Below are 22421 nucleotides of genomic sequence, written 5' to 3' on the forward strand. Positions count from 1 at the left end.
CTCACTCCTGCTCATTTCAATAATCACATTTCTTGCTATACCTCCACATCCCAGAGAATGAACCACCTGAAGTTCTCTTAGATTGTCTGCCATACTCTCATTGATTCATTTACTCACTCATTCATCCACTTTCTCACTCATCCTCTCTTTCTTTATACAAGTTCACACATCCAGAATGCCATTCCCTCCCACCCCACTCGTTTTGCCTGGAGGGCTGCTGCTCTTCCTTCCTGCCTTAGCTCAGGAGCTCCTACTCAGAGAAACCATCCCTGTCCCACCAGACTTGGGCCACTTTCTCCTCTGTGAAGTTCTCTCCTGGGACCCAAGGGATCACGGATCTACTTAACTCCTTCCTAGAGATGCAAAAGGCTTTCCCAAATCCAGCACAGCACCCCAAAACCAGCACTCTCACCTTGGTGCCTCCTGACCATTAGAGGGCCCTGGAGAAAGAGCCTATCCAGGGCTAGGTTGCACTTGATGTAGGACGATATTCACACCCACTCTGATTCTAGATGGTGAGTAAAGGGGCAAGGTGCTGCAAAATCCAGGAGAAAAGAGGACAAGCCAGCAATTGGTGCAGGTGGAGCCTGGATCAAGGGTTGGGAGAGGACAGTGGGAAATGTGACTGGAGTGATACTTGGGGGGGGGGATGCCTTGAGAAGCATAAAGAGTTGAAGGTGTTCTCAAAATGGGATATGTGTACTCTCAGGGCAGAGGAGTTCTCCTGGGAGTACAAAAACTATAGATATACCTGGTTCTTTCTGGAGTAGCAGTTTGTTGGAAGATTCAGGGGTGAAGGGAAAGATTTTGGATTGGGGGAAATCTTAAACATTTTAACATACCCACACTATCACAAAAGTTCGAGTCACACTTTTCAATGTTGTATAACTTGTATGGTTTCCTTAAAATCCAGAGAAAGGAAAGAGCTTTGTTGGCAGAGGACCCACTTCTGGCCATGCCCACCCACCTTCCTGCCAGGGGTATAAAGGCACTCTTCTCTACGGGTGAAAGGGCTTAGGGGGCAGTTGAAGGATTGCCAGAGGGTAGGGGAGGACAGCCACGACCATGTCTGAGGATGAGCGTGCAGAACAGTGCTGTGACGTCAGAAACCCTGGAACATGGCAGAGGGCAGGGTCTCAGAAGTCCCCGTCATGGACTTTTGCTTGGCTCTGCAGGGGGCTGTCTGGAGTGAACATAGATGTCCTGTGATCAGACAAATGACACCTTCCTCTTATAGGGCTAGATCTAAGGTCATGGATGGTAGCGGAGACCTATGTTTATACCTTCAACAGGCCAACTCACAGGCGAGCGCAAACATGGAAGGGAACAGCCATGGGGTGGGAGGCCCCAGAAGGTGTACTCAGTCCAATCCTTGGGTGGATTTCCTTTCCTTTTTCTTGGCTCCTCTCATCTGTTGTCTAGAAAGAAGCCCTTTGTCTCTGGGGCCCTTGCTGCTGCTGCTGCTAAGTCACTTCAGTCGTGTCTGACTGTGTGACCCCATAGACGGCAGCCCACCAGGCTCCCCCATCCCTGGGATTCTCCAGGCAAGAACACTGGAGTGGGTTGCCATTTCCTTCTCCAATGCACGAAAGTGAAACGTGAAAGTGAAGTCACTCAGTCGTGTCCGGCTCCCAGTGACCCCATGGACGGCAGCCCACCAGGCTCCTCTGTCCATGGGATTCTCCAGGCAAGAGTACTGGAGTGGGGTGCCATTGTCTTCTCCCCTGGGGCCCTTAAAGGGAGCTCACACACAAAATAACACACAAAAATAACACTTAAGAAGCATGACTCAATTCAAAGCACTAGTGTATAACCCTCACAAATGACAGCTCCTGAACTCTTTCTAGCTATTGCCTTAGGAGGTAGGTGCTATTATATGCCCACTCTGGACAGTCTCATGTGCAAACTGAGCCTCAAAGCCTTAAGTGCACAGCCTCGGCACAGCATTCGCTGGTGGTCCCATGGGACCCCCTCCTCGGGGGCTGGAGCACCAACCCAGTTGCCGTGAGGGTGGGCTGCCACCAGGTCCCTCCCTTTCCTGGAGAACCTCCCTCAGCCAAGGGGAGCTTCCAGGCCCTGGAAGGTCATGTTGCACCTCACCCTCCATAGCAGCCAGTGACTGACTCACACAGTAGGAAACTCTAGCCCCTTTGTTGAAAGGTGGGACCAGCTCTGTGGTGCAGACTGTGTGCCAGAGAGCCAGCAGGGCTGGGTTAAACCAGTCACCAGCCAGAAGGCATTCTGACCCAGCTCCCCTCTTGCCCTACCCCGCTTCTCTCCCGTTCTCCTGAGCACACTCTCGTTAAATCTCTTTCACAAGGGTCTCAGACTCTGTTTCTAGAGAGTTCAGCCTAAGACATCAGGTCACAGGGATAAACACTGGTGACTTTTTGGCCTCGACCCAAGGTGAGTTTGGCCCCAGAGCCCAAGCATTTGACCACTCATCCTTATATATTCCCTCCCAAGCTGAGAAGGCCCGCCCCCCAGGGCCTGGGCTGCTGGGGCTCCACACCCAGTCTGCTGCAATGACACAAGTACCTTGGATTTTGAAGTGGAAGGACTTGAGGGGCAAATGCAATCCTGAGACATTAAAATAGCTGATGTGCATTTAAAAGAGCAGGAAAGCAGAAAGCCACCCATCTTGCTTCCCTGTGACAGCAGTGTGGGGGTTCTGCTAGAAGGTCAAGGTTGACCCTGACACTGACCTGTGAGTTATCTGACGTCTCCTGACACCTTTACATCTGTCTAAGCCCACGTTTAATAGCTTCCTGGCTTTCTACAGCTTACTCTACCCACTAGGTAGCTGAAAAGTCAAAAGATATCATCTTCAATGTTGTAGAAAGGGGTGCCGTGCAATGAGCACAAGATGGCTGAGCTATTAGAGGCCAGCCATGATGTGGGCTGGGAGGCAGCCTGGCCTGGAGCAGTGGGCGCACTGGTGAAAGGGTCAGAAGCCCAGGCCTGCTCCTGTCCCCTCACTTTGGTTATGAGACCTGGGATAAGCCTAAGAGGGTTTGCCTAGATGATTTCCAAAGTTCCCCCGGCTCTGACAGACTGATTCCACATCCAGAATGAGTATTCTCTTTCATTTAGCTAAGATTAGTCTTTCTTAGACTATTTTTCCTTCCCCAGAAGTGTCCCCAAAATCAGATAATCAGGAGCCATATACTCTTAAGGATGGGAGTGAAAGAGGGAACAGCCCCAGCAGCCCTGGTGAAGCATGGCACTTCTTAAAAGTTTATCATTTTATCTTGAAAATTCATGCATATTTAGCATTCTGATAACATATCTATGTTCATCTGAAGATGAAAATAATGCTTTTCTCCCCATGTCTCTGAGAAAAGCTGGCCTGCTGGGAAGATGCACAACATTTATTCTGTAGCTTCAAGTCCCCTTGGGGTACTTGCATGAACCTCTAGTGCAGGCAGTCTGGCTGGGCTTCTGGCCCGTGGGGTAGAGAGTAATTCCCACTAGGACTTTCCCATGCAGCAAAGTGGGGAACAGTCCTCCTCAAGACCTGTCTCTGTGGCCTTCCTGTAATGGCTTCCCAAAGATGTCCATGTTCAAATCCCTGAAAGCTGGGGACATGCTATGACATGGCAAGGGGAAGTTAACATTGCAGATGGAATTAAGGTTGCCAGTCATCTGATTTATAAAACAGGGAGATTCCCCTGGAGTCTGAATCCTGAATGATGGGTTGGTGGCTGCTCCTGAAATTGATAGGGACAACGTAAAGGGACAAAGGAGGCAATTAAACAGTTAATCCCACTAAAGGGTCATAAATAAAGAAAAAAGTATGGGAGATCTTCTAAGTGACTGATCCATCAAGAGAGCAGTCCTGCTTAGCAACGAATGCAACAGAATCATGAGACGTGCCCTCAGTGGTGGCATAAGACCCACATCCTGACCAGTGAGGCAGGTAAGTTAATGACTCCTAGGACATGCTCCTCTGTGAACATTAAAAACAAAAATATAGAGAAAAGATGGTCTTAAACCGAAACCTGAGATGATTTACCATATTTTAGCATATTTTACCACCTTTCTGCTCATTTTCATAGCTCCACAACAGTCCTAGTTTGACTATGCAGGGACAAGAAAACTCCCTCACCCAACATGGAGAAAGAAGTGATGGTGGAAACTTGAGGTCTACTCAAGTACAAGGAAGAAGGTGGCCTTCTCCATCTCCTCACCTTCCCTTTGATTATGAAACCAGAGGCCAGTAAGTTCTCAGCGCAGCACCCCCTTGCCTGCGCAGTTGTGTCTCTCACAGCACCCTGTACTAAAAACGCTTCCCTTACCCATCACTCCGCCTCTGAACTCTTTCGGCAGCAAGACAGAAGAGCCCTATGCGGTACTGCGTCCTGGAATGCGTTCTTCAAAATGAACAGAGGACACATCTGGAGCCTGGCGTTCTCCCCGACACAGTCCTGTGCTTCAGCGTGGGCACCACGGAAATATTCAGGGCCCTGTGAGGGGTGGCCTCCTAGCCCAGCCTGGTGACCATTTACATTAAACATTCCTGATCAAAACAGCTCCATCCAGAGTGAGCTTAAAGGCCTGGGGTCTTCATCTCACAGAGATGGTTTTATTTCCTGACTTTCTTTTAGACAAACTTTGATATATATCTGCTAAATCAGCCTGATTAATCCCATTATTCAGTTCCTCTATGTTCTTGCTTATTTTTGAATGGCTGATCTGTCCAAGACTGAGAGAAAAATGTTGTGGCTCCCAATACTACTGTGTCTGTGTCACTTCTTGGTATTTTAACAGGCCATTCTTTATACAGTTCAATGAGATGTAATTTAGAGCAATAATGGCCCATGAGTATGCTATTCTCGGGGTGAATTGTACCTTTATCTATAGAAAAGCACTTAATCCTGGTCAATGCCTATACCTTGAAATCTCTGTATTCTAATGTGAACACTGGATCCTTGCTTCAGTTTGGTTTGCTTGCTATACCTTTGCTTGACCTTTTACCTTTGACCTTTCTGTGTCACTGTGTTGTAAATATAACTATAGCTAGTTCTTTACAACACAACCTGAAAGATTTTGCCTCTTCATAGGGAGTTTGACCTATTTGAATTTCTGGTCAGAATGACTATATTTGATTTTCACTGTTAGTTTATGTTTTCTAGTTTTCCTGTTTGCTTTGGTTTTTGATATGTGGACTAGATTTTCTTTGCTTTTATCTTCTGTGATTCAGGAGCTTCAGGCTCTGCTTATGTTATAGTATTAACATATTTGCTACTAAGTTATTCAAAGCCTTTAAACTTATATTTTTCTAATTATGAAAATCATAAGCAAAATAGTCTCTTTTGAACCCCACTTCTAATTAAGATCAGGACTTTTTTTTAACTCACATTTTGGCCTCTGTTAATGGAATTTGGGTTTTTATATCTCAATTACTGTTATTACAGTATTTATTTGTATTATATGTATATTCATATTTGCTTTCAAAATGAACTTCTGCATCTGCACGCACTTGTATAACAACTACTTAGCTCTCTCTACGGTTTCCATGATCCCTGCTCACCTGCTTCTGTCAGGACCTCAGCTATAAAGTTAGCTGTTGTTCAAGGCAGGCTGACATAGGACTTCAAGGGTTAACTTCAAGGGCACCTGGCTAGTAGCACATCACGTGAACCTCACGTGTGGGAAAATGTCTCTTAGCTGCTCCATCGTTTCCGGGATTGAATGCTGCAGGCGAGTCGAGGTAGACTGGTTTTGTACCTTTGTGGGCAATTTTTTTTTTTCTTCTGACCTAGGTACTTGCAGATTTTCCCTTTTGTGTTTGTATTTCAAAACTTTTAACAAAATGTGTCTGGGTATAACTCTCTTTTCACCAACTCTGCTGGAATGTAGAAAGGCCAGCTAGTCTGCATATATAGTCTATGCATTTCCTTAAGAAACTGTTGACTTCTTAGTTAAAAAATGGTTCAATATTGGCAGTTTTGTATGGTCCAGTCTAGGAGTTCTCTCTTGAATCCTCTTAAGTTTGTTGCTTATTTTTAAAAATAAATTTCTTGAGAATAGTTTTAGATTTATGGAAAAATCACAAAGAAAGTATTGAGAATTTCTATATGTCTCTCACCCAGTTTCCCCTATTATTAACATCTTACTTTAATATAGTGCATTCGTTATAATTAATAAATCAATATCCATTCATAATTAACTAAAGCTCATACTTTATTCAGATACTCTTAGGTTTTTTTTTCCTCTAGTGTCCTTTTTCTCCTCCTGGATCCCATTCAGGATACCACATTATATATTGTTGTCATGTCTCTGTAGACTCATTTTGGCTCAGGCATTCCTTAGTTTTGAAGACCTAAAAAGTTTTGAGGAGCACTGGTCAGGTATTTTGCAGGATGGCCTTCAACCAGAATTCATCTGATGTTTTTTCTCATTGTTAGACTGGGTTTATAGGTTTGGGGGATCATATCAAAGGTATATACTATCAACAGGACTTACCATGTAAATGCTGACCTTGGTCACTTGGCCAAGGTAGCATTGGTCAGGTTCTTCCACTCTAAAGTTACTCTTCTTTTCCCCCTTTTCATCCTGTGCTCTTTGGAAGGAAGACACTCAACAAGTGGGTACTTCTGCTCCATTTCCTTGGGCCTCAAATGTCTACACAAATTATTTGGAATTCTTTGGCACAGAAGATTTGTATATTCTCTCCCATTTACCTAGTCAGTCATGGGCTTTTGTTTTATACTTTGGGTTATAATCCAATACTACTTTTATTTTACTGCTCAAATGTTTCAGTTCTGGCCATTGGGAGCTCTTTCAGTGGCTACTTCAGCTGGCTGGTGAACAACTCTGACACCGCTCCCCCTACCAAATAAGTGTGTGTTGTTGACGTGGTTTGAGCACGTCCTCAACCTTCTGGCACTACAGGACGCTCCAGGATCATTTGGTATGTTTCCTGTCCCAGTCCCAGGTAAGCCATTTCTCCAAGGATCCCTGGTTTCTTTCCCTGGAGAATGGTATTAGAAGCCAAGATCTGGGTAGTAGCTGAGCTTATTGATACTCAGGCGCCTATTTTGTTTTAGATTTTGGTTCTGTTTATTTTGTCCCAGTTTTCCCTTAGCATCTCCCTTCTCCAGTGTCCATAACTTATCTTTCCTCTCATTAGATTGATCTCTTTGACCATTTCCTCTGAATTTTGGGAAAGCATTTCAAGTTTGTCTTGCATATTACTGATTGTTATTTTTCGTGGCATTAACTCTGCTCTCTACTACCTCCAAAGCAGATTTTAATCCTGCTAGTCACTATTTAGTTTTCTTCCTTGTCTGCTGTACCTCCTTCTCTATCTTACCCCACCGGATATTTGCGTCTTCTCTGAGCTTTCCAGAAGTTTATCCTTGTGTTCTGTTGGCTTTGTCTGTCCAGAGTTGGTATTTGGTTTATGCCCACTCAGCAAATTTGTCGAGCAAATTAGGTTTGGTTCCAGGTGGTGGGAAATAAAACAGTGATCCAGACATACAGAAACTGCTGCTTCCTAGAGCTTTCATCCTAGTGGGAAGAGACAGATGGCAAAACAACTGGGAAAAATGAACAGGAGGTCAGATATTGTTATGGGGTGATCTGCATCTCCCAAAGATATGTTGAAGTCTTAACCCCTGATACCTCAGAACGTGACCTCATTTGAAAACAGCATCATTGTATTAATAAACAGATGAAATCAGTTAAGGTAAGGTGATAATGGAGCAGGGCAGGCTCTTAATCCTCCAAGATTAGTTTCCTAAGAAGAAAATGATGTGAAGGGAAAGAGGGGAAATGTCAGTTTAGGCAAAGGAGTTCATAGCTGCAAGTCAAGGAAGGCCAAGGATTGCCAGTTGACACTAGAAGCTTAGAGAAAGGTACAGAAGAGTCTCCAAGCCTGCTATAGAGCATGGGCTTGCCAACATCTTGACCCTGGCCTTTTGTCCTTGAGATGTGAGAGAATAAACTTCTGTTGTTTTAAGCCACCTAGTTTATGGTGCTTTGTTATGGCAGCTCCAGGAAACTGCTACAGATATCCATCAGGGAAATGGAGGAAATTAACAGAAAGGGGGAGTGGCAGTGTGAGGGCCCGGGATTTAAATTTTAGGCAAAGCCTCTGGGAAAGGGGGACAACTGAGAAGAGACTAGAGAAGTAGCTATGCAGGTGGTGAGGGAAGAGCACTCCATGTTGAGGGGAGCCTTTGCCAAGAGACTGAGCATGCTGTTCTTGGCTCTGCTCTCCCGGGCTTCTGTGATGCTGGAACCCTCTCTCAGAACCGCAGCTGTGCGGGGCGGTGGGGGAGCTGGACCGTGGTGTTGCCCAGATCCGAGTTTGAATTCCAACGCACCACTTTCCAGCTGGGGGACTGGGGGTGAAGTACTTAACCTTGTTGAGCCTCAAGTTCCCCATTTGTGAAATGAGGATACAAAAATTCCCTCTGTCTCAGGGCTCTGGGGAGGGCTGAATGGGCAGGTGAAGCCAAGAGCTCTAGCCCTTGCTCAGGGCACTGGAAAGGCCGGCTGCTACTTCCATCAGCATTCAGATCACTCTTGCTTCTGGTGGTGTTGGCTGGCTGATGAGCAGCGCACCAAGTTCTATCCCCAGTTTCTTGTAGACTTTCAACTAGTGCGTCTGCTCCACACACAAAGGCTCTTTAAATTTTAAAGCCCACAGAATTCTGCTGGGTCTCTCGGGTGCAGGAAGCTATTTCCAGTGCCCACCCTGGGGAGACACCGCATGTGGCAGGAGAATGTCAGCGCAGCACCAGGACCCCGGTCACCCCAGGTGGTCCCTGCAGAGCAGGGCACTCCTCCCCTCTGGATGCTCTGGGCCACACACAACCCGAGTGCACCCTCAGACCACACAGCCTATGGGGAAAGAGCTGAGCACACACCCGGGCTGCCAGCAGGCCCTTCCTTACTACCGTTTCCTTATCGGTAGAGGCTTCTGGGGCTGAACTATCATGTGCCCATGTGGTGTCTGCTGCTGAGCAGGCGAAAAACAACTGGTGCTCTGCTTCCTTGTCCCCATTTCTGTGTCTCAGTCTCCCCATGTGTGAACTGAGGGCTTCATAAGCTCTAAACTACCACCTGCTCTGATCAGTATAATCTGGGATCAGGCCAAGAGAGAAGGGACATGTCAGCAGGTGGCAACTGAGGCCCCAGGCTACTTTCAGTGTGGTCATGGGGAATAGAAGAGTAGGGTGACAGCTCTAACTATGCACCTATGTACAACCCCCAGCAGCTCCCCGCTGCCTGGCATAAAAAACCAAACTTCTTAGCTCAACATTCAAGGCTCCTGGAAACTGGCTCCAAACTCTATCTCCAGCCTTGGCATCTTTCCCATGTCCCCATCCAGATATTCCAGCTTCCTGGAATCCCCGCTGATCCCAAATACACAGTGAGCATGGCCGCCATGCCCTCTGATTTTTACCTTGCGGGTCTCCACCCCATCCATCCTCCACGGCTGTCCCTTCTCTGCAGCTGTGTCTGAATCCTCTCCTGGGTGGGATGAGTCACTTTCTCCCTTTGTTCCCCAGCCCCTCTGTTCCTGGTTTCCCTGGGAGGTATCTGCCTTCAGACACCTGAGGACATAGGCAGGCCTGATGATGGCTGTGAACCCAAGAGAGGGTCTGGTGCAAACATGGCGTTTGAGAAATGAGTGTGGGGAGTCGGGAAATGAGTGCGCAGATGACAGCTGGGGACTACTTGCAACTGCAAACATCTAGCTGACCCTTCTGTTCCTGGAGTGAGCGTCACTGGAGGGGGTCAGGAGCCTGAGCTTTCACTTCCAACCACATTACTTCCTTGCTGTGGGTTTGGGCAAGAGAGGTTCTCACTGTGAGCCTCTTCACAACAGGAAGGAAGTTCCCTGAAGTCAGGGGCCAGGTCTGAGTCTTTAGTGTCCCCACTAGCCTGTCCTTGAGTGGGTGCCAGTGATGTCTGTTGTGCCCTGCTTGCCTCTCAGGCTCTGCTGAGAGATACGAAATCACCCGGCAATTCCACACGGCCATGCACCTGGCAAGCAGGCCTCTGGCCAGTGCTGGACAACAAGCAAGGGACAGCCAGCTCCTGGGAGCTTTTCCTCACATCTCAAATGCCAAGGACAAAATGAAACAGCCTGAATTCAAGACTCCTTCAAAGTCAGGGATTTGGGTGAACCCCAGGAGCATGCCATAAGTCTGGCCTCCAGGCCCTGGCCAGCTGCACCTACCTTCAGCTTTTTGACACTGGTGCAGGGATCATTGGAGAAGCTCTCGGTGTCTGAAATCTCGATGTCCTCACCATACAGAACCCCAGTCAGGTCGTTTCTCACCTGCCAGCAAAGAGAGAGCAGAGGGTGGGTGTGCCAGCAGCCATAGGAAGGGCCACTTCACAGGGGTCTGGGAAGTGGCTCAAATGGGTGAGGTGATTTTCTCCACCAATATGAAAAAGGAGTGGGTTTTATCTTCATTAAAAAGTAGATTGCCCCCTGGGACTTTGGAGATTCCCCTCCCCTGAGGACACACAAGCAGAAGGAGGCCAGACAGGGAAGGGGCTTACTAAAGTTGCCCAGGAATTTCCTGGAAGAATTAAGACAAGCATGCAAGTTCCTGGACTTTCATGCTGGTGTTTCATATCATCTCCAAATCAGATTAGGCAAATACATCACACTGTCTCCAAATTAGACTATTCAAATACTTCTCTATATTTTCATTATTTATTTGCAATATTACTTCATTTCTAGGGTGAGGAAATAGCTGAGATATTCAGATAGACAAAGCAAAAACAGAGGAGAGGGTGAGGGGCTGCGGAACCAGCCTGTGATGCTAAACATATCGATGTATCTGCTGACACACAGAATGACTAACATCTACGTGCTTAAAGCCGAGAGCTGCAAGCTCCAGTGTCATATGAACTAGCCGGTGTGCGAAGCAGTCCGTGTGCAAGGGTACTAGGGAGTGGTGAGGCCTGGTGACAGTGTGGCAAACTAATGCTTCACCTAAAGACAGCGCTTGCCGCTCAACTCCAAACATGCTATGCCAGAATGCTGGTCCAGCATCACCAGACCTTCTGATTTGGAAGGGAGAAATAAGAAATCTATATTTTTATTTATTTTTTGGCCACACTGCACAGCATGCAGGATCTTAGTTCCCCAACAAGGGGCTGAACCCGTGCCCCTGCAATGGGAGCATGAGTCTTAACTATTGGACTACAGGGAAGTTTCTAGATTTTTTAAAAAAAGTAGGATCCCTCACATCTTAAAGGGCTTCCCAGGAGGCGCTAGTGGTAACAGGAAGATCCCCTAGAGAAGGACATACAAGCCACTCCAGTATTCTTGCCTGGAGAATCCTATGGACAGAGGAGCCTGGCGGGTTACAGTCACACAGAGCATCTCAGCACTGAACATCTCAGCATGAGCACATTTTAAAATGTTGACACTATTTTCAAATTTAAAAAACAAGTTAGGATCAAAACAAATAAATCTGAAATCTGTATGCGGTCCATGTCTATGACTATATACATTCGGACAGAAAGCCATGGAAACTAGACTGTGTTTTAGTAGAAACAACCAAGTGGGAGTTTGGGGACCCAGGTTCCAGGCCTTGCTCTGTCACTGACTTGCTTGTGACCTCTGCATCTCTGAGGGACCCTTTCCCTCTTAGCATTTCAGTCTCTTCCTCTTTAACTGAAGATGAGCTTTGAAAGCACATCTTGTCTATACCTATTAAGATAGCTCTTATCAAAAACCAAAACCCTACAAGTGTTGATGAGGATGGGGATAAACTGGAAACTGGAAATTTGTGCACTCTAAAAATTTCCCATCATATGGCAATATGATCCAGCAATTCTACTTCTGGGTATATACCCCAAAGAAGTGAAAACAGGGACTCAAAAGAGGTATTTGGACACTCGTGTCCAAATGCATAGCAACACTATGCCAAAAGGTGGAAGCAACCATCTTTTGGAAGCAATGTCCATCAAAAGACGAGCAGATAAACAAACTGTGGTTTATACACACAATGGGATACTATTCAGCCTAAAAAGGAATGAAACTTTGACACATGCTACCATATGAATGAAGACATTATGCGAAGTGAAATAAGCCAGATGCAAAAGGACAAAAGTATGATTCCACTTAGGTGAGGTACTTAGAGTAGTCAAGTGCATAGAAACATAAAGGAGAGTAGTGGTTTCTAGAGTTGGGGAATGGGGCAATGGAGTTGTGGGTACAAAGTTTCTGTCTGGGATAATGAAAAGTTTCGGGGGTAACTGGTGGTACTTCTTGCACAACAATATGAAGGTACTTAACGTCCCTGCACTGTAAATTTTACAGTGGTTAAAATGGTAAATTTTATGTTACATACTTTTAACCATGATAAAAAAAGTACTTCTTGTCTCAACAATTGATAGATCCTCCCAATGTATATATCAAAATGTTTTGAATAATTTGGCCCTGAATGTTGCAGGATGGTCACTGGGAAGCCCCCACACAGAAGGGGAACAAAAAGGGTTGCGGTGGGAACTGCTGTATTTCATTTTTTTAAGAGAAATATGATGCCAACAGAGGAAAACGTGAACACACTAACTCTGGGTAGCAAGACCACGGGTGTTTAGTGTTCTGCACTCTGCTGAATGCTTGAAATACTTTATGATGCATACGTTTGTAAGAAGAATGAAACTGTCTCAATCAGAGTGAACCTTGTCCATCTTTAGTTTTTACCTCTATTTTGATGGTAGATTGGGAACTAGTTGGTTGAAAAAAAAGTTGACTTTGCCATGATGGTTTATTTCTGCTGTGTCAAATCCTTTTTGGATGCAGGTGGGGTTCCATTATTAGGTCTATGTGTCATGGGGGTCCTGTGAACCAACAGTTATTGATGTGCAACATTAACGTGTGCAAACAGCCCTGCCAGAAGGCAAAGCAGCCAGTGCACATACTCCTAAGGCATGTACAGTCGAGCCCTGGCTCTCCATGTCCTCGCCACCCAAACTGAAGGAAACTTCTCGAGCTCTTTTGAATCTGTCTTTTCACCTATAAAATGGGAGTTATACAGCATGTAACTTACAGGGCCCAGCAAAAACACCGAGGATGAGAAATGGCTTTGTAAATTCTAAAGTTCTTTATGTTGCCTAAAAGCTGGAATGATCATTTCCAGGTATAAGACCCAGCATCAAGGCTGTCACTGGTTTGGCGTATCTATCTGTAAATATCTATCTGAGAGCTGTAAATAAGTGTGGGAATGAGAGCAGAAAAAAATATTTTATAGGCGCTCAGAACTCAAAACAAACCAACCCCAAACACCCTAGAGGTCATCTCATTTCACCCCTAATTTCACAAATGAGGAAGCTGAGGTGTGACTCCCTGGCCAGTGCTCTCTGAATGGTCTCAAGCTGGCTCTTTTGGATCCTGCCAGATGTGGACAGCTCCTGAGGCTTATGAGCCAGAACAGGTCAGAACTGATGGTTGGTGCCATCAGCCACTCACTGACCATAATTTCAGCACCAAGAAGTCTGCTCAGCTGGAGTATTTACTCTAATGGACATTTTTAGGGAAAACAAGTGAAAAAAACTAGTACTAAATGATATTTTTAAATAACCAAAGCATGGTAAAGAAATAATGCAATTGATCTACCTCACAAGGAAATAAATTCATACTCTCACATGTAGATGGAAGGATCATTCAAAGCACTGATCAAAGATTACTAAGTTAGAAAAAACACCTTTCTTTTTTATTTTTTTCCCCATTCTGGTACTGCAAGTATCTCTTGTTTTATGGGGCCAATGTCTTTTATCAGCTTGCTATAAACTGCATTTCAGCAAAGTGAATCCTATTTTTTATTCACCTCCACTATAAAAGCAGAAATATGTTTTTCCTGGAAAGGAGTAACACTTAATTCTCGAGAAAATAAAATATATTCACACATACACACATGCTCAAGTACAGCCGGAGTCCACCTGGGCCCTCATCTGCATATGGGGCCTCCGGAGGCAGCCATCAGGAGTCAGATTTGCTAAAGGCCCTGGCCATCCTGGGAGGAAGGGAGCGAGATGGGTGCTGTTGGGCCGGGAGGGAATGGAGAAGAAGGCTGCCCATCACCTGGAAGGGAGGGTCAGGCTGCCAATGCAATGAGGTGAGTTGGACCCTGAGTGCTGCCACAAGGAGGACTAGGAAGGGTTGGGAGTCCGCAAAGCCTGGGTTCTCAGGACCAGCTCACAGGGCTGAGGCTGCCTAAGGGAAGAACTCTCCCTGCTTCTGGAGCAATGAGTCCTGGCCCTGGCCACTGGAGCAATCTGGAAGGAACCCAATTCACTTGGCAGCAGGGAGAACCAGGGGATCAGGACTCTAGGAATAGATGATAAAAACTAGGCTTAGAGGAAACAGCTGTTGATTTTTTTCCCCTTAAGAACTGGTATGGACTGTGGATACAAAGTCATACCAGAAAGCCTGTCCCTAAAGCAGTGGTTCTTAAAGTGCAGCCCTGGCCTAGTAACACCAGCATCACCTAGGAGAACCTGTTAGAAAGGCAAATTCTCGGGCCCACCTGAGACCCACTGGGTCAGACACTCTGGGGTGGGGTCCAGCAATTTGTGTTTTAATCGGCCCTCCAGGTGATTCTGACATATGTTGAAGTGTGAGGACCACTGTCCTAAACGAGACAGGATAACTTTAAAGTGATCCATTAAATGATATGAAAAAAAATGCTTTCCATGGCTTGGATATTGTCTCCTTGATTAGGAGACCAGGATGTGTTGGTGTAAGTAAGGCAGTTGCCCAAAGGGTGAGTAGGACTGGGATCCACATTTGAAAAGACATCTCATCTAGAATGATGGAAGGGACAGTCACCCTCCAGTCTGCCCACCTCAGAGTACACCTGGAGTGCTGGGCTCAGTCCTAGTTGCATTTATCAGGGATCATGACAAAATGGCTCAGGCTCAGAGGAGAGAGGTGTGACTACAATAGGGACCAAGAATCTTCTAAGAAAGACCATGGACATGATGGCAGAGGGGTTGGGAGTATAAAGGTCACAAGGGGTGATATCAATGACTCCTCAGGGATTCCAGTACAGCCTTGGGAATCACAGATCCAAATCCAAGAATTTTAACACTTAAACTCATATTTCAAGCCTAGGGAAATCCAACATCTTGAAAGAAGTCAAGAGCCAGGCAGAGTCAGCGGCTTTAGGGGAAAGCTCAGAGCTGGGAGCACCGTCTTGCTCAGGCCAGCGGCAGAACACGCCATCAGGTCAGATCAACTGTCTGAACCTCGAGTCCAGGGGGTCAGTCCACAACTTCCCTCCCAGCTAGTTCATGGACCATGGGAGAAGGGGTGACAGGGACTTGTCACTCCAATGAAGCCATCACAATGGCCTCACTCCAACTGCGCACACAGCCTCTATCCACAGGCTTGGCACTGGGGACACACAGCTGGTCCTGTGAGGGCAGGCTGGAGGAGGAGAAGGGGATCAGAGGAAAAGGTGAAAAGCTAACGGAATCAGAAGAGTTAGAGGTGAACAGACTCTTCGGGAGAATTTCTTGGCTTAGCGTGGCTGAGTCCATGTGACCCGTTTTAGGCATAAGTGGGTCCACCCTGTCCTATGAGGGAGGCTTGTCACTGCCTCTGAGCAGGCCACAGTCCAGTCCACCTGCAGGCCCCTCCCTGCTCCGAGGCTGCACCTCTCCACTAACACACCCAGTTGCCCAGGTGATTCTCCCTCTCTGGAAATCACCTAGAGACTGGGCTTATGAAATAGTGGCATTGTGTGCTCCACCCTAAATGACTGCCTTGGGGGTCAGGCTGCTGTCCCGGCTTCGGGTTCCTGGGACCACATTTGCATGCCCTGGAGGTTCCTGTCCGCCTGCAACCTTCTGCCGCACACAGGTAGGGCCCATGAACTCCCTTCCCCTAGACAGCCCCCACTGCAGCCCTGGAACCCCTCTTCCTCCAGCAAGGTAATGGAAGGAGCCTGAGGCCAGGAGGCTGGTGTGGCGAGGGGCCTTCTTACACCTCAGGTTTTCACTCAGGGCTCCTGTTTCATTTCATTCCATCTCCTGTCCAGTCACTCCCTAGCCTCTGGGCTCCATCCTTTTCTGGACTGCTACCTAGCACCTAGGCACCATCTTCCTTTACACCTGGGCCTTCTCTCCTGGCCCAATCAACAATTACGGCTCTTCTTTAAACTTCAGATCTTTCTACTCCTGGCCCCCAGCAGCACGAGCAGATCTGACCACGTCAGAAGGCAGAACGGCGAGAAGGAAGGCAGGGAGAAGGGGATGAGAGAGAGAGACAGGAAGAGAGCAGCAAAGGACTGTTACAACTGCAGTTTCTCACATTTGTGCCACATGTCCCGGGCCAGGAGGACTCTGACGGAAACAGTGAAGCAGAAAGTGGAGGTGAGGCCTCAGGGACTATCAAGACCCCAGGACACTGTGGGTCCGCAGTTCCCCCGACACCTTCCGTAAGGAGGCCACTGCGCCAGCTGTGGAATCATCCAGAAAGGCAGAGATCCAGGTAAAGATAGGGAGAGCCAGGTCTGCACCACTTGCACTTTACAACTCTTCGAAAATTCTAATTAGGTTACGAAATGAACTTGAGAGCAAAGCGAATTCCCAGATCTCCTATGGAAGCTGAGGTAACCTACTTTGTCATTCAAATACACTCGCTATATATAGCCCTAGATTGTGCCGAAATGTCACTCCTCTTACCTGACTAAAGTGTATAATTATAGATTTACTTCTATTCATTCATGAAATGTGTCTTCACTTGATTAAACAGTTCATTCAAGTAAAATCCATTAAAATATGGAACATGCGAAAATGTGGCTCGTTAGAGGCAGAGGGCACTGCTGTAGTTAAGATGCTAATTAGGATAAACAGGCATTTGAAACTCTCAGATCTTTGAATATTCAGGTCACTTTTACTGGGGCTGGAGCTCCCCAAGAACCACCATTAATTTAAGCTAATTAAAAGATTAGCCTGGAGAAGAGTACACTAAGGCAGGAAGTGATGGACGACTTCAAACACTGAAGGACTGTCACGTGGAACGGAGGCCACCCCTGTGTTGGAGATGGGACCAATAGATGGATGAGGCAGGAAAGCAGATTTTGTTTTAAAGCCAAATGAATTTTCGAACGGTGGAGTAGGCGACTTTGGTATATAGTGAACACCCTGTCATCAGAGGTGTGCAAGTAGAAGCTCGTCAGGATGCTGAAGAGGGCATTTTTCTTTCACCATCAATGTTTGTGGTTCTAGGAGAGTAAGTTTCAATACCTTACCTGCGCCATCCCCCCACTCTTTGCCTTTTGGAATTTTACAGTTGCTAAAGCAGCCCTCTGCAAGCTCTGAAGTTTTTCAAAGAATCGAGGCATGTATTTACAGTTCCAGAGAAGTTATCCATGTGACTGTATTTCTACCTTTCTAAAACTGATGAACATCTACTGAAGAAACTGTTCCTTTTGAAAAATGGAGCCATCTCATTTTCAGATTTCTATTAGCTCTTAATAACCTATAGGTGGAGTTAAGTACAACTGAAACTTGTTAAAAAGGGCAAGTACATAAGTGAACATGTATGGGATCTACTGCACATATGTGATACTTGCACACGCATGACATTTGCACGTTCACACAGCAGAGCCAGTGGGTTGGATGGTGATGGCCAAAAAGGTGTGTCCCTTCCTAATCATCAGAACCTATGCAAGTGACCTTACTTAGAAAAAGGGTCTCTGTAGATGTAATTAATTCAAGGATCATACTGGATTACCTGGATGGGCCCTAACTCCAGTGATAAGTGTCCTTATACAAGAAAGGCAGAGGGAGACCTGGGCAGAGGTGTAAGAGAGAGGGTGATGTACAGACAAAGGCAGGGATGGGAGCGATGCAACTACATGCTGAGGAGCACCTGGGCCCACCAGAAGCTGGAAGAGGTAGGCAAGGATTCTCTCCGAGAGCCTTCAGGGAGAGCATGGCCTCACTGATCCCTTGATTTCAGAACTCTGGCCTCCAAGACTATAAGAGCATGAATATCTCTTGCTTTCAGCCATTCAGTTTGTGGTGACTCATTACAGAAGCCCCAAGTAACTAACACACCTGGGGCCTGCTGAGACCTGGTGACTCGCTGGGTCAAACCACACCCCCATAATTAAGCCCAGGCTTCTCGTCCTGTTTACACCCTCACATCACAGGCTGAGGTTTCCTGAAGGAACCCGTTTCCCTTTATTCAATGGCCACTTATCTGTTCCTTCCAAATATGGGTTTTCTCACTTGCCCAGAGTTACCAAGAGCAGGCAGCAGACCATGAGCGGCAGTGTTATGAGGCATGGGGGTCTCTGTGGGGGCCACCAGCCTCGTGAGCCTCCATGGAGGGCTCAGGAGTTCAGGCCACTGGCTTTGTGCTGGTTTGCAGAGCTGACCACAAGCACCAAGGCTGTCACATCCCTTCCCCAGCTACCATGGCAGTGCCGCAAAGTGGGGAGGGGTGGCGCTTTGTTTTATTTCCAGGGTCCAGCATCACGCTTTGCATGCAGTTGGTGCTCAAAGCTGTGAGATGAATGAGAGAATGGGTAAATGAACACTGTCCATCTAGTCTATTGTGTAGATATTCTGAGCCCGGGAGGGTTTATGCTATATCTTGAGATGGTCATGCAGGGCTGCGACAAATGCCCAGGGGCTGGGCTGCATGCCTCTGCCTGAAGACACAGCCTGCTGATGCGAGGACCAGGCCTGGGGATGGGACTGTGGTCTCTGTGGGCACCCTGTGGGGACTCAAGGGACCTGAGGGCAGATAGTGTCCCCTGGGACAGTTTCTGTCCTACCATTACTTAGGCACAGGGTTGAGGGGACCTGTGACCTGAGCCCTGCCCAGATACATCAGCCCTTCCAACAGCTCCCACCTGCTGGGGGTTGTCCAACAAGTCCACCTGCTGGCTTTGAAGATGAAGGATGGGGCCAAGAGCCACAGAAACGAGGCTTCTAGAAGCTGAAAAAGGCAAGGAAACAGATTCTCCCGGAGTTGCCAGGAGGAACCAGTGCTGCTGACACCTTGATTTTGGCTGAGAGAGAGATTTTAAACTTCTGAGCTCTAATACCATAAGATAATAGATGTACTACTTTAAGCCACAAAGTTTGCGATGATTTGAATAGGAAATCTGAAATCCTACACATCCTCAATCACCCCTGAGTTCAGGAGACTTTCCCTCATTTCCCAGATAGTGGTGACCACCCCCCACCTACTGCCATCCCCACTAAACTCCAGAGTCCTGTGCTTAAGGCCACTCTCCCTGGCTAAACAGAGGCTGTTCTGGAAGTCTACAACCCTCCATCATGAGATCCCCAGGGCCCAGACCAGGGCTGCCTGAGGAAGGGGGACCAGGCCCAGGCCCCCTTCTCGCATAAGGCATGACCTCCTATTCTGGACTCCCCAGCCAGCAGTCTTCCCTCTGCCAGCAGCCCCAAGGAACTCACCACTCTGCTGGCGGTCCCTGAAGTCAGGCTGCACCGACTTGTTGGAAATGAAATTAGCCTTCAGAACCGCGTTGCTTTCCTGTGACAAAGTGCCTATGGCTTTAATTGCAGCGGTCTCCTGGGACCAAACCAATATTTACAGAAACATTTGGATATTAATAAAACAGGAATATTATCCAGTTAAGATGATGAACATAAACCTCTATGGGAAATCAACAAGATGCAAAGTGCACCTCTGACACCAAAATAGAGCAGCAATATTAGAGAACTCATACCTGTGAGCACTAAGGAATGTGGAACACAGAGTCCTTCTCTGGTTTCTTGAGCCCATGCCTGCTCCCTGTCACTGGAGGAGTGGGTGAAGGGACAGGAGGGAGCCAGGTGGACAGGAAGTCTGGGCCTGTGAGACATCCCCTTGCCCGTCCCAAGGAGCTGTCACCAACACTAGGGGAAGAGCATGACATCTGGGAGCCAGGGGAAGGGGCAGCATCAGTGGGGGAAGCTACCAGGAAATAGATATCAGCTCCTGCCGAGGCAGAACTTTCTAACAAGAGAGCAAGCTAGGGATGGAAGGGCCTCCCCTACACTGGAGTGAGCTCCCCACCGCTGCAGTTGTGCAAGCGGAGGTGGGGTTGCTAGAGAAGGGATTCAGGCATCAGATGGACAGGCAGGAAAGATGGCTGGATCCCCAAGGAATGTCTGGGATTCTCGAGTCTGTGCCCTATTGAGCGGGACACTTGCCGAGGGCGGCCCAGGAGGCACATGTTCACCCCTGCAGGAACCAGACCATATAATGCAGCTCCATAAGCTGGAGAAGCACCTGGATCTGAGGCCCACCCACTCACTTCACGGTGGAGCTTAAAGGACTCCTCTCAGACCCTGGGGCCTCATTGCCCTTTTAATCCACAGCTTTCTCTCTAGTTCTATATTCCAAGGTGGGTTCTTTGACCTCCACTCCAGTGTTCTGCCTGGACATCCTACAGCCTAGCATTTGAAGCCCTCCTTCTTAGCCTACCTGGACTCTCTTCCTCCAGGAGTTCAGATGTGGGGGGCAGGTCGGGGAAGGAAGTGATGGCAGAGGGGCCAATGGCTCCCCAGAGCCTGCCTCTCTTCCCCTGACTCTTTCTCAGCCCTCTTCTCCCACCCCTCACTGTAAGCCCTCAGAGAGCAAGCAGGCTGTAGAGGGCACGACAGGATAATCCTGGAGTGAATCTCATCCTCTCAGCAATCTGAGAAAAGGCAGAGGAACCAGAGATCAAATTGCCAACATCCGCTGGATCATGGAAAAAGCAAGAGAGTTCTAGAAAAACATCTATTTCAGCTTTATTGACTATGCCAAAGCCTTTGACTGTGTGGATCACAATAAATTGTGGACAATTCTTCAAGAGATGGGACTACCAGACCACCTGACCTGCCTCTTGAGAAACCTGTATGCAGGTCAAGAAGTAACAGTTAGAATTGGACATGGAATAACAGACTGGTTCCAAATAGGAAAAGGAGTATGTCAAGGCTGTATATTGTCACCCTGCTTATTTAACTTCTATGCAGAGTACATCATGAGAAAGCTGGGCTGGATGAAGCACAAGCTGGAATCACGATTGCCAGGAGAAATATCAATAACCTCAGATATGCAGATGACACCACCCTTAAGGCAGAAAGGGAAGAAGAACTAAAGAGCCTCTTGATGAAAGTGAAAGAGGAGAGTGAAAAAGTTGGTTTAAAGCTTAACATTTGGAAAACAAAGATCATGGCATCTGGTCCCATCACTTCTTGGGAAATAGATGGGGAAACAGTGGAAACAGTGGCAGATTTTATTTTTGGGGGGCTCCAAAATCACTGCAGATTGTGACTGCACCCATGAAATTAAAAGACGCTTACTCCTTGGCAGGAAAGTTATGACCAATCTAGACAGCATATTAAAAAGCAGAGACGTTACTTGGCCCACAAAGGTTCTAGTCAAGGCTATGGTTTTTCCAGTAGTCATGTATGAATGTGAGAGTTGGACTATAAAGAAAGCTGAGCTCTGAAGAACTGATGCTTTTAAACTGTGGTATTGAAGAAGACTCTTGAGACTGCAAGGAGATCCAACCAGTCCATCCTAAAGGAAATCAGTCCTGAATGTTCATTGGAAGGACTGATGTTGAAGCTGAAACCCCAATACTTTGGCCACCAGATGTGAAGAGCTGACCCATTTGAAAAGACCCTGATGCTGGGAAAGATTGAAGGCGGGAGAAGGGGACAACAGAGGATGAGATGGTTGGATGGCATCACCGACTCAATGGACATGAGTTTGGGTAAATTCCGGGAGTTGGTGATGGACAGGAAGGCCTAGAGTGCTGCAGTCCACGGGGTAGCAAAGCGTAGGACATGACTGAGTGACTGAACTGAACTGAACTGAACTTAGCCTAAATGCCTCTTTTCCCAAGGGCCTGGTGATGGATACTACAGTGTACTCCTGGAAACTTTCATTCTCCCAGCTTCTGACAACTCACATATTGTTCGCTACTGACAATTCACATCTGTGTATCTCCCTGGGATTTGCCCTTAACTAAAGGGGGTAGCCTTGTCTAAGGTCACACCCCTTTCCCCAGGGCAGCCTGTACCCAATGCCCAGTCCAGCCTCGTGTCTCAATTTGGGACACTCTGAAGGGCCAGCCCATCTCCAGAGTGCTCCCTCCCCACGGGCTTGGCTCAGGCCTCTATTACCACTTCATTTTGTGTCAGCTTTTTCCTCCACCTCATTCTCTCCTCTGAGCATTCCCCAATAAACCTTGCACAAGTCTCAGGTTCTTAAGGGAACCTGACTGAGGCCAGGTTCACCCACATTCACCTTGGCTCAGCTTAAGCCAGTGGTTTGTTCTCTGTTTTTAAACAATGACACCTCTTACGCTGAGAACTCAAGGACAGCTGCTTGCTTCAGGGTACTTCTGTGCAAGGCCTCCTACCAGCTCAGACAAGTTGTAACCTTTTGACTCAAAGACTTTAAGCTTGTCCAG

At 47.2% G+C, this 22421-nt stretch overlaps 1 protein-coding gene across 1 annotated transcript in view; it reads right to left on the reverse strand.

Annotated features, from left to right (window-relative positions):
* Window positions 1-22421, reverse strand: part of GABBR2 (gamma-aminobutyric acid type B receptor subunit 2) — a 367577-nt gene that overhangs the window by 167000 nt on the left and 178156 nt on the right. Inside the window, exon 4 of the mRNA XM_052644771.1 lies at window positions 10199-10300. Within this exon, the coding sequence (XP_052500731.1) occupies window positions 10199-10300 (102 nt within the window). The remainder of the gene's footprint in view (window positions 1-10198; window positions 10301-22421) is intronic.

Source organism: Budorcas taxicolor, chromosome 8, assembly GCF_023091745.1.
Source record: "Budorcas taxicolor isolate Tak-1 chromosome 8, Takin1.1, whole genome shotgun sequence".
Lineage (NCBI taxonomy): Eukaryota > Metazoa > Chordata > Mammalia > Artiodactyla > Bovidae > Budorcas > Budorcas taxicolor.